The sequence below is a fragment of the Orycteropus afer genome, unplaced genomic scaffold (assembly GCF_000298275.1).
Source record: "Orycteropus afer afer isolate SDZICR_OR568_19922 unplaced genomic scaffold, OryAfe1.0 scaffold00013, whole genome shotgun sequence".
In the NCBI taxonomy this organism is placed as follows: Eukaryota; Metazoa; Chordata; class Mammalia; order Tubulidentata; family Orycteropodidae; genus Orycteropus; species Orycteropus afer.
Window position 1 is genome coordinate 7,578,210 of NW_006921600.1, and position 13,062 is coordinate 7,591,271.

A 13,062-nucleotide genomic window follows, 5' to 3' on the forward strand; every position below is an offset into this window, starting at 1 on the left:
TTGTCTTGTGTCTTTATGAACATTCCACAGTTCGTTGAAGAAAGGGCCTTTTCTTTTGCAGTTAGGAAGTCAGAAGAGGAACTCCAGGTACCCAGTACTTTCAGATCTGTTGCTCTGTTGAATTTCTTGACTATCTGACATAAATACTGAGTCTTGCTACTAAGCCCTGTATAAGAGGGCAGGCTTTCCCAATGGGAGGGCTGTTGTTATTGCCTGATTTCAAAGCTTATGGCAAAATCAAGGACATACCCAGGCAATACTTATTCCAAAAGTGGATCCTTTTCTTTGTTTAGGTTCGTTTTTCTCTTTTCCTTATGTTTTGAAGTGTTTCTTTTGTATGTTGTCATATTGTCCAAGAAGTTAGCCATTTTTCTGTGCAATATGTGGGTGGATGTCATAGGATTTCACTTTTTTTAATGACTTATTTAAATTAAAAGTCACCCCTGTGATTGTGAGGATGAACTCAATGGAAGTATGATGGCTTGGCGATTCATGTGCCTTTGTTTGACTTCTTGTAGACAGCATTTTCCATGGGAATGAAGAAGCCTTGTATTGCAACTCTCACAACAGCCTGGACTTAAATTATTTAAATGGCACCAATGGCAGTGTGTGTAGTGTTCACAGTGTAAACTCCCTTAACTGTTCCCAAAGTTTCATCCAGCCATCTCCTGTATCCTCCAACCTCAGTATCCCTGGGAGTGACATCATGCGGGCTGATTACATCCCTAGCCACCGGCACAGTGCAATCATCGTCCCGTCTTATAGGCCAACCCCTGATTATGAGACAGTCATGAGACAGATGAAAAGGGGGACCATGCACACGGACAGCCAGAGCCAGTCTCTGAGAAACCTCAACATCATTAACACCCATGCCTACAACCAGCCGGAGGATCTGGTGTACAGCCAACCTGAGATGCGAGAAAGACACCCCTACACTGTCCCTTATGGGCCACAGGGGGGCTATAGTAACAAACTTGTCAGTCCATCTGACCACATAAGCCCAAAGAATCACATGGTGCCGAGCAAGCCAGGGGCAAGTGCCATCTCGCACACGGTGAGCACGCCAGAGTTGGCCAACATGCAACTTCAAGGCAGCCATAACTACAACACGGCCCATATGCTCAAAAACTATCTCTTCAGGCCCCCGCCCCCCTATCCACTGCCCCGTCCCGCCACCAGCACCCCAGACCTTGCCAGCCACCGCCACAAGTATGTCAGTGGCAGTAGCCCAGACCTGGTGACACGAAAAGTACAGCTCTCAGTGAAGACCTTCCAGGAGGACAGCTCTCCTGTGGTGCATCAGTCTCTGCAGGAGGTCAGCGAACCACTCACAGCCACCAAGCACCATGGCACAGTGAACAAGCGCCACAGCCTGGAAGTGATGAACAACATGGTGCGGGGGATGGAGGCAATGACTCTAAAGTCACTCAACATCCCCATGGCTCGCCGCAACACACTCCGGGAGCAGGGGCCACCGGAGGAGGTACCAGGGAGCCACGAGCTGCATCAGCTTTCCCAGTATCACCACAAGAAGACTTTCTCCGATGCCACGATGCTGATCCACAGCAGTGAGAGCGAGGAGGAAGAGGAGGCTCCAGAATCAGTGCCGCAGATTCCTGTGCTCCGTGAGAAGATGGAGTACAGTGCCCAGCTACAAGCAGCCTTGGCCCGCATCCCCAACAAACCCCCGCCTGAGTACCCTGGACCAAGGAAAAGTGTTAGCAATGGGGCACTGAGGCAAGACCAGGTAAACCTTTCTCATGCCATCGCCAGAACCAGGGTGCTGAGGCACGGGCCAGCAAAAGCCATCAATGTCTCCCGAGCAGACCAACTGGCCATCAATGGGGCCTCCCTTGGTCCCTCCATCTCAGAACCCGACCTGACAAGTGTGAAGGAGCGCGTCAAAAAAGAGCCTGTGAAGGAGAGACCTGTGTCTGAAATGTTCTCCTTGGAGGACAGCATCATAGAGAGAGAGATGATGATCAGGGTAAGTTTCTTCCTCTAACAAGACATTTTTTTTCTAGGACAGTTAAATACACCAGTCTCCCCTGAAGCTTCCTGTGGTTCTTTTCCTTGATTAAATTCATAGTGAGAATACAAACATAACTTTAGGCACTGAAGAAGACAAGGCTTATTCAAGGAAGATACTATGTATTTAAAAAATCATTTGGCATTAAAGCAGGTAGTAGTCTATTTCACAGAACTTTGTTTTTAGCCCCTTGAAATAATTCTTCCATATTCATTCATGGCTTCTATCAGGCATACTTGATCCTAACTGCTTTGAGATAAGAAGGAGCAGATTGGTGGTGTTGAGGTCATTGCTTACATCAGCTGTTTATTCAGGGCTCAAACTACTGATTGTGTGGGCTGCTAGAAGCTCACCTTCCTCCATCTCTTGGCTTTTTTCTTTTTTTCCGTGAGACTAGAAATCTGAATTCAGAGTGTCAGCGGGGTTGATTCCTTCAGGAGGCCTTGAGGGAGAATCTGTTCCAGGCCTCTCTCCTAGCTCCTGCTGGTTGCCAGCAAACCTTGGCATTGCTTGGCCTATAGTTGCATCACTCTACTCTCTGCTTCTTTTTTCACATGACCTTCTTTCCTGTGTGTGTATGTGTCTGTGTGTCTCCAAATCTCCCGCTCCTTATAAGGACACTACTCACTGGATTTAGGGCCCATGCTAATTCAGTATAAGGCACTCTGGTGGCACAGTGCCTAAGGATTTGACTGCTAACCAGAAGGTTGGCAGTTCAAATCCACCAGCCACTCTGCAGTCTACTTCTATAAAGATTTACTGCCTGGAACCCAATGGAGGTGTCCTCATCCAGTATACTTCATTTTAAGTTGATTACATGTGCAAAGATCCTCTTTCCAAAGAGACTCGCATAAACAGATACCAAGGGTTAAGATTTCAATGTATTTCTTTGGGGGCACAGTTCAACCCACAGCAGATATTAAAAAGAGCAGCACCCCTACGGAAAACAGCTTTTTTGTATAGATCTGTATGTCATTATCACTTGCCAATATTGTCTGGACCATGGTGTGTCCAGCTTTACTTTCAGATTTCTTTTTCAACAGATGTTTAACACAAATCCAAGAAAATTACAATAATAGGATAGATAGCTGGGAAATTCACTATTTCAGTTCCCCGTTGAGCTACTTTTATCAGAAATTCACTCTCATGGTAGAATAATTTGGGAAAAAATGGTGGTAATTGTGGCTTGATAAGATGAATGTAATCAATGTCACTGAATTGTACATGTAAAAATTGTCAAATTGGCAAGTGTTTTGTTATATGTATTTTTACCACCAAAAAATTGACATGAATACACACATGTACATACACACATGCACACCCCTATAACATTTGAGGATCCATCCTGATATTAGACATAAATAATCCTACTTTAGAGTATATACAATCTAGAGAGACAGCTATGTTATCAGAGTGCCACTGTGTAGGTAATAAACACACATATAGTACAGGAAGGGGAATTTATCTCTTACTGATGAGAGTATTGCTGGATTGTAATTGTTACTTTAAAAAATATCAGAACTCCATTGCTGTTCATGCTGGAAGTTTTCTTTACCTTTAAAATAAAAAAGCTTTATTATAACTAATTAAGTCCACATTGATTTCTACTCTTCATTAACCGCATCTGTACCATAATATATCATAAACAACATGCCAAACCCATTGCCATCAGGTTGATTCTGACTCATGGCAAAACCCCATGTGTTATAGAGCAAAACTGTGCTCCATAGGGTTTTCTTGGCTGTAATATTTATGGAAGCGGATTGCCAGACCTTTCTTTCATGTCACTGCTAGGTATGTTCAAACCATCAACCTTTAGCTTAGTAGCCAAGCCAGGGACTTACTTTAGGAAATCCAGAACAACTGTGACTTAAAATGTACTCTGATGGTGTTCATTAGCCTGCTTTCATGTGGAGTCTTCCTAACCTGCCAGTGAGAATCTAGCTGGGAAAAACAGCCAATGGTCAATGTTTTAAAGAAGCCAAGTTCCTTAAACTTAAACCTTAAGTTTAGAAAAACCATAAAAATGTTCTCAACCTCACAGTTGTGGCCATGGATAAAGCAGTGCTGAGAATATGGTGCAGGCATAACTTTTTCCACTTTCTGCAAACCTAAAGGGAAGTTGTGAAAGATGTGCCTGTGCTTCTGGCAAAGGAGCTGTTTTGGCTGGAGGATAGAAGCAGTGTGGGGGCAGCTCCCACAGGCGGGGTGGTGGTGGGGGGGACGACGGAGGCGGGGTGCAGAGCTTTGTGAGCCTGGAAAAAGTAATTCATTGGTAGAAAGGGATTCTTCAGCAGTTTTGGCCCTGAGCTTCTTAAAAGCAACATCACATCAAGGACGGTAAGTTTAAGTACTAAACTTAGATATTTCCCCTGCTGACCAGCACTTAACTATCTGTTGATGCCCACATAGTCCCATAACTTCCCTTTCATCCTATTTATCCTCTTCTCTCCTGTTTTTTTCTTCAATTGATATTTTTTCCCCAAATTCTCACAAGCTTTTAATTGATAAAACTCAGTATAATAATGAGTATAATTTTCATAACATCCTTTTGTTACTCATGTAAAATAACGAGACTGTAGCCAAAAATTACGGCACTGGCCCCCTTCATAGAGTTTCTTTCATTATCATAAAGGAGCAAGAATTACTCACTTCTCTCTCTCTCTCTCTCTCTGCTATTCCACCCCATGTGTGCAGAGTAGAACTAACTGCACCATGAGTTCTTAAAGGCTATGACCTTTAAGAAACATCACCAGGCCTCCCCTCTCTGGGTGGGTTTAAACTGCCAATCTTTCATCTAATCATTGAACACATAACCATTTGCACCACTCAGGGAACCATATGAATAACAGTGAATAACAAATTTTACCTGTGTTCAGGAATCCCATTCCTACTTCATTTTCTCTGCTGATTTTTTTCCAAGTCCTACACACTCAATGGCTCAAGGGTTACTACCTCTGATGGCATCTGGACCTTGGAATTGGACTAGATATTTCCTCAAGGAGCCAGGATGCCAGGGCAAGATGGTGGTTCTACTGATGGCCCAGATGCTCAAAATGATGCCCCATCTGTTTTTTATTAACACATTAGAGTGCTTCACTGGTTACTTTTTTTTTTTTAATTTAAATTATATTTATGTATGTTGCTGTTGTTATGTGCCATTGAGTTGATCATGTATATTATGCACACATACACATACATGGTGAAAACAGTAAGTGCTTGACTACTAACTAAGAGGTTGGCATGCTTGAAGCCACCCAGAGATACCATGGAAGAAAGGCTTTGTAATCTGTTTCTGTAAAGATTATAGACAAGAAAACCCTAGAGCAATAGAGCAGTTCTACTCTCAAAGTCATGGGTTGCCATGAGTTTGAGAACCACTTTGATGGCAATGGGATTATATATATAAATAAAACATTTGCCAATTGAATTTTTTTTTATGTATACAGTTGAGTGACACTAATTACACACATCACATTATTTCCATCTTTCCACGTTTTTATGAGGAACTTCACTCGACATGATTTAAGCAGCATCCCCACACCTCAGACACTTCACTGCTTTCCTCACTCTGGCCAGCTTTTTCCCGGCTTATTAGGAGAGAGTGGGAGGAGAAGGCTTCCCTGGCTTTTCTAGAGCCCTTCTGGTAAGGAAACAATGAGAAACTTCACCCAAGTGGGCCTGGAGCTGGGCGGGTGTGGTAAGAGTGTGTCCTGTGGGCACGTCTACACAGTGCAGGAGCCACTAGTCCGTTTGTTGGATGATTCAGACCTGCTGCCCTCAGAACTACCCTTCCAGCCTCTTAATGCTGTTTTAAAGACCAGAAGCCAGACGCAGGGAAGAGAAAAGGCCAAATCATTTCCTTGGTTTGTGTGCCGTGTGTGTGTGTGTGTGTGTGTGTGTGTGTTAAAAGCTGATAGGCTAAGTGAGAAGGAGGTAAGAGCAATGATTTCATTTATCACTGGAGTTTCAGTTTTCACTCTTGTTAGCTGCTTTCACTGTGACCGCACACAACAGAATGGGAATGGTTGTGGATGGGACCATTGTGATCCATAGGGTTTCCATTGGCTGATTTTTAGAAGTTGAGTACCAAGGCCTTTATTCTCAGTATGTCTTAGTCTGAAAGTTCCTCTAAAATCTATTAGCATCATAGCAACATGCAAACTTCCAATGACAGATGGGTGCTGGCTGCACATGAGTTGCATTGATCAGGAATCAAATCCTGGTCTCCTATATACCAACCAACCAACCCACTGCCGTTGAGTTGGGTCCAACTCATAGTGACCCCTCCTTGAGTTTCCGAGGCAGTATCACCACGGAAGTAGATTGCCCATAGAAGGTGACAATTCTACCACTGAACCACCACTATTCTCTCATTTTTCAGTGGATGGTAGTAATCTTTTCCCATGAAAGACACATTAGTTACATTTTATCTCAGGCCCAGTTAGCACACTGTATAGTGCAGGTGGGCAGAAAGTAAGAAAGACTGTTGGCAGGACTACAAAGCCATTTTTTTCTGAACTAGTGCTTTCTCAAAGCTATGAGGGAGAGGTGAATCAGATTCCCAAGTAAAAGAGGTGATAGGGCTTCAAAGTCTCCCCCACAAATACAAACTAAGAAGAAAACAAGCAAAACTGCAAATATTTACATGCACTTTTCCCCCAGAGGGTACCTGGAATTGAGAGTATCAACCTTTCTAGCTCTAAGTCCTTCGGTACTTTTCTCACTGTTAGTCCTCCTGTGAGATGTTCCTGATTCTTTTGTGTCTGATGAGTCCGCTCTGTCACTGGAGGAAGCATCCTATTGGCAGAGTCACTCCCAAGGAGCAGGGCTCCATTCTGGTTGTAGGTGGCCCTGAGATGATGAGGTGCAAACAGAGATGGAGTGCTGTCTCCTCTACCCACAATTAGAATGATTTAGTAACTCTGCAATCTACCAAACATTATGCTCCAATAAGATACCTCCCTGCACAGTGAATTTATAAATGACAGAATAGGGGGGAAAGGATCTAAAGCTTGAAAAGAAGCCAGGACTTAGATGACCCTTTCATCTATGGCAGCCAAATGAATCTGCAAATCAGTTTCATTTCAGTTTGGACCAAAATCTTAAAACTCTGCCAAACTCATCTGTTTCTCTGCTTTACAAAGAAGTCCCTTTGTTTTTCCCTTAACTTATTTATAAGACAAAATTATTTTTAGGAAACACTCTCATTGGCTTGCCTGAAGCAAGTAAGAAGAGATGTTTCATACCTCAGTTCAGAGGATTTGGAGAAGTACAGCAGTAGACCTTCACATCAGTGCTCTGATTGATCCCATTTCAGAATACAGGTACATATGGTCCTGGACTTACACTGGGGTTATGTTCTAATGACAGACATCATTACAAGTTGATTTTGACATAAGTTGAATACCTCATCTTTTCTTTTAGTTTTATAATCACTGCCTTTTATTATCTACTCACCCCACTGCCATCGAGTCAATTCCAACTCATAGTGACCCAGAGTAGAACTCTACCATAGGTTTTCCAAGGCTGTAAATCTTTACAGAAGCAGACTGCCTCATCTTTCTCCTGCAGAGTGGCTGGTAGATTTGAACCACTGACCTTTTGGTTAGTAGCCCAATCCTTTAACTGCAGCACCACCAGAGCTCCTCCTTTTATGATCAGTATCTTTATAAATTTGGCAGTGTTTTGAAGAGTAAATCATAAAATTGAACATTTGCAAGTGAACATCTGAGAATGATGACATCAGCAAATTATGTGCTATGACATATTAGTAATGATAAGCTGTACCACCACCCCCGGCCCCACAAAAAAAGCGGATGGTTGTTGTAAGTAAGGTTGGTTGTAAGTGTGGTTCATTGTAACTTGAAGATGTTGTAAATCTAATAGGGACTACCTGTACAGGCAGGGATCAAGAGGATGGAAATAAAAAACCTATAAACTAGGCTGGTAAATAATAAAATCTTTCCCTAAATGGTCTGCTCAGCCCCCAAACCCATATTCTTCCATAGTTGAGTCAGGTTCAGTGATGTCGTACCATAGTCATTGTGAGTCATGTTGTACATTCCTTTGGGCCTGGTACATGAAGCACAAAGGGCAATCAATGCCTGATGGGAAATCCCTTTGGTGGTTATGGAACCACATCAGCTGTCATTATGAGGACAATACCGATAGTTAACCCAAGGGCCAAATGTTAAATATAGCATTGCCATTGTCAATGTCAGCCCCCCAGGATGGAAACCTGGGAAGGTTTTCCATAGCATGTCTCTGCCTAGACCTCAGGCAACAACACACAAGTTTTGTTTTGTTTTGTTTTTTAAACAAGTGTTACATCATTCAGTCTGTGTATAAAGTCTGTTTCTGTGATTAGATTATTTGTGAAATTCTGATTCTCTTTGGCCTGTCTTCTTTCAGCCCTTCTTTTCCTAAGGTGTCTGGCTAATGCCAATTTTTTTTGAGTGCTATGGAGAATATATTTGTAGGGAGCTTTTCTCTTACTTATATTTAATAAGAGCTGAAGAGTCCTATAGAAACTGGCTTCAGCAGGCACAGTGGGAATAATGGGAATTTGAATTTTCCCTGCCAATGGTCTATGTTCCTTGGGCAGAGAGTTACAGATTTGGGGAGATTAAAACACATTCCAGCATTCTACTGGTATTATAAACAATGAGAATATGCCTTTTCTTGCCCCAAGAATCTAGAGAAGCAAAAGATGGCAGGCCTGGAGGCACAGAAGAGGCCCCTGATGTTGGCAGCACTCAATGGGCTCTCAGTTGCTCGGGTCTCAGGGCGGGAGGAGAGTCGAGTGGATGCCACCCGAGTTCACATAGACGAGAGGGTAAGTGCTGGTCTTGTCATGTGTGATTCACTCTCTGTGATCTTAGGATTCCAAAGCTCTCTTCCTGCCCAAACGTGCCAGCTCTAAGATGTATGTAATAAATTAATTCTTCAGTTTGAGATTAGGAAGATCTGGCCTAAATATGCTGTATCAAATCGATCCTTTTCAGTACCTAATGCTTTGTTCTTTGACAAAGTCTTCCTGCTTCCTCAAGTTACTGCAGTGATGATTGGAAAAAAAAAAAAAACCCAGAAACTTGCAGACTAGAACTACCCCCATAGAGTTTCCAACGCTGTATATCTTTATGGAAACTGACTGCCACATCTTTCTCCTGTGGAGCTGCTGATAGTTTGAACCACCAGCCTTTTAGTTAGCAATCGAGTGCTACTTACCTAAACAGTCCAGCCCCTAACAAATTGTACGACTTTGGTCAAGTCACTCAATTTCTTTGGACCTGTTTCCTTTTTTGTGACATGAGGAAGTTAAATGATTGTTGTAGCTCTCAAATTCCATGATTTTTGTGAAAAATTACTATGTCTAGCAGGTGCTTATTTTACCCTAGCATTTATTGAGTTCTTTTAATATGCTGTCTCTTCCCTCTATGGCTGTGAAATGTGGCAAATTTGTAAATGTTAAGATAACACATTGTGAGAACTTTGATTTTGAAAGGCAAAGAGATGTTATACAGTAGTAGTGTTCTAGAAGTTAAAAAAAAAAAATGTTCTTTTAGTTCCCAGAATTGGTGTCAGAAGGTTAAGAAACAGGATGTGTAAATTTAATAAAGTGCTAATAGCATTAAGGTTTTACATTTCTCAGTATATATCAAATATTAGAATGTTTTTAGGGCCAGAAGGTATTTTAAAGGGATCACTTGATTCAATTAATAACGTTGAATTATTGTAATTAATAGTTTGGCCCCCCAAAAAAGGGGAAGAAGTTATTAATCCTTAGAACTATAGAACTGTGGATTGGTATCATCTTAAAATTTATCTCAGTTAACAGCTATGACAAGGGGAAAAGGGTGCTTGGATAACTGAGATTAACAGTCTCCTCATCACTTGGGCTTTAAACAGAGGTGTTAACAAAAATATTTATTTTGAATTTTAACTCTCGCCTGTTGTTTCAGATTTGTTCTGTTTGAGATAGAATATGGTGCTCAGACAGGAAAAATGAGCAGTAAGGGAGCTCTGGTAGCATAGTGGCTAAGACACTTGCCTGCTAACCAGACGGCTGGCGGTTCAAACCCACCAGCCACTCCTCGGAAGGAAGGTTGGGCAATCCTACTTCCGTAGTGATACTGCCTCGGAAACCCAAGGAGGGGTCGCTATGAGTCGGGGCCGACTCGACGGCACATAACAACAACAACAACATGGGAAATAAAATCAATTATTAGTTGTATATATTGAAATCCCTTCTTAACACTATCACTATAAATATTTAAAGATACCTGGTTGTTTTTTGAAAGTTTTGGATAAGATAACTCAGAGAGCTGAAGGTTGATTTCCTATTGTAGTTCAGAACCCTGAAGAAGAAGCTGGAAGAGGGAATGGTGTTCACAGAATATGAACAAATCCCAAAGAAAAAGGCTAATGGCATTTTCAGCACAGCAGCTCTGCCAGAAAATGCTGAGCGCAACCGAATCCGAGAAGTTGTCCCCTATGAGGAGAATAGAGTCGAGCTGATACCAACCAAAGAAAATAACACTGGGTACATTAATGCCTCCCATATCAAGGTAAGAAGGGGTGTGTGCTAGGAATGTTTGTCAGGACTGCTGGGTGAAAGGTAAAAATGTGGAAAGAACAAATGTATGGGCTGCAACTGTGCTTCTTGGCTTGTCCTCGGGCCTTTAGGGAGTGATTTTAAACACCTGTGCTTTTCTTAGCCAACTGGAAGGGCATGTCTGTGACTGCAGAGAGAAGGAAGTCTAGCAGCCTCAGGAAAACCGCAGGTCAGATACTTCTGAAGCATGTTCATTAGAGAAAATTAACTTCTTCATCTTTCTGTGGGTTATAAAAACCAAACCAGTTGTGGTCGAGTCCACTCCAAATCATGGTAACCCCATGTGCATCAGAGTAGACCTATGTGCCATAGATTTTACAGTGGTTGAATTTTTAGAAGTAGATTACCTGGCCTCTCTTCCAGTATACCTCTAGGTGGACTTGAACCTACAACCTTTGGTTAGCAGTCCATTTGTTAACCATTGTGCCACTCAGGGACAACTTGGAGTTACAACTCTCTCTAAATGCAGTGGAAAAACAGAAGACTCAAGAAGACTCACCTTTTCAATTTGTAATTAGCCAATGGTAGAGATTTTGGAAACCATAGGTACACAAATAACAGAAATTTTACACAAATAACAAACATGTATCTTCTACATTTATTTGCTAACCAAATTTTGAGCTATTTTTGTGAAGCTCTGCTATGCTGACTTTTTAAAAAACATGTTGCTGTGAAAAAAAAAATAGCATGGCACACTTACAAAAATACCTCCTGAGGGGACAGAGCCGTTGATTGGCAAACATAGAAAGTGCATGTTATCTATGGTTTGTGCATAAAAATTTGGTGCTGTCATTGGAATTTTTATAATGTTTAACAGAAGTTGAACAGATAATGTTTTATAATGTTCAACAGAAACATGTAATGTGTAGGTTATATGTTTTACAGCTGTAGTACTAATTTTGTCTAATATTTAGAGGAGTATACTAGTTTAAATATAAGCCATAAAGAGTCATATAGAATCTTACAAGAAAAAAAAAATTGCTACATTACTTAGTAAATTAATGTCATTACATTTTTGTTAATACTTCAATACTTCAAACTTTCATGTCTTGGCATTTCATAGATTTTTAAATTGACTTATTCCAACCTTAGTTAGAATTCAGTGTTGTGGATGTATGTGTATGTATAGGTAAATGTTTCCTGAATAGGTTATCTTAGTATCTCTGGTAACAGAGTATATTTGTTTAGAATGTCAACATTGGCTGATAATTCTAAAATGGGGAAATGTATTCACATATTAATATTAAAGCAATTGTCATAAGCTATTTTTAAATAACACAAGGTTTACAATAATAGTCTATTGTGATCATTGGCCTTAGAATATATTTCTGGCCTTGTCTAGAATAATTTTCCTTTTTATTAAACTTCCCATTTGTAGCTAAATCATTGATAATGAGCCTATAAAATGTGGTGACGTATGTGGTACCAAAAAAACCCAACCTTGCTGCCATGGAGTTGAATCTCACTCATAGTGACTCCTTCTTGGGTTTCTGAGGTGGTACCACTACGGAAGTAGATTGCCCCATCTTCCTTCCGAGGAGTGACTGGTGGGTTTGAACCACCAGCTTTCTGATTAGCAGTCAAATGCCTTAGGCACTAAGCTATCAATTATAACTAATTTCAATAGAGAGTATGAAACATATACTGTGGATTGGTGTAGTAGTTTTGTGCACAGCATGGATAACCTCATTTTTTTAAAGCATCAGGGCAATCAAAAGAAACATAAAAGAGCAACTATTGAAGATGATGTCGGTTATTTTTACACTTTTTAAAAATTTTACTTATTTTGTTGTTGTTGAGAATATACAAAGCAAAACATCCACCAATTCAACCATTTCTACATGTACAATTCGGTAATTACATGCAGTAATTACATTCTTAGAGTTGTACAACCACTCTCACCCTCCTTTTCTGAGTTGATCCTCCCTCGTTAACATAAATTGATGGCTTCCTAAGTTTTCTAACTAATCTTGGGAGTTTCTGTTGTCAATTTGACCCCACATAGATAGTTCTTAAAAGAATACAATGCTCAAGGCAGACATTTTTTTTTAGTAGTTAAGCTAAAGGAACTCTGGTGGCACAGTGGTTAAGGTATTCAGCGGCTATCCAAAATGTTGGTAGTTCCAATCCATCAGCCACTCTGCAGGAGAAAGATGAAGCGGTCTGCTTCGGCAAAGATTTACTGCCTTGGAAACCCTGTGGGGCAGTTCTTCTCTGTCTTACAGGGTTGCTATAGGTCGGAATCTACTTGATGGCAGTGGGTTTGGTTTTTTGGTTTTGGAAGCTAAACTAATACTTTTTTTTTTTTAATTTTTTAATTTTTTTTTTTTTAATTGTGGTTTGGGTGAAGATTTACAGAGCAAATTCACTTTCCATACAGCAGTTCACATATACTTTGTCTCATGTCATTGACCAC

The 13,062-nt window shown here is 41.0% G+C and overlaps 1 protein-coding gene across 1 annotated transcript in view; it reads left to right on the forward strand.

Moving 5' to 3' along the window:
* The window catches only part of PTPN14 (protein tyrosine phosphatase non-receptor type 14), a 163,661-nt gene that overhangs the window by 130,374 nt on the left and 20,225 nt on the right, over nt 1–13,062 (forward strand). Inside the window, exons 12-14 of the mRNA XM_007952600.2 lie at nt 519–1,987; nt 8,724–8,867; nt 10,381–10,599. Of these exons, the coding sequence (XP_007950791.1) occupies nt 519–1,987; nt 8,724–8,867; nt 10,381–10,599 (1,832 nt within the window). The remainder of the gene's footprint in view (nt 1–518; nt 1,988–8,723; nt 8,868–10,380; nt 10,600–13,062) is intronic.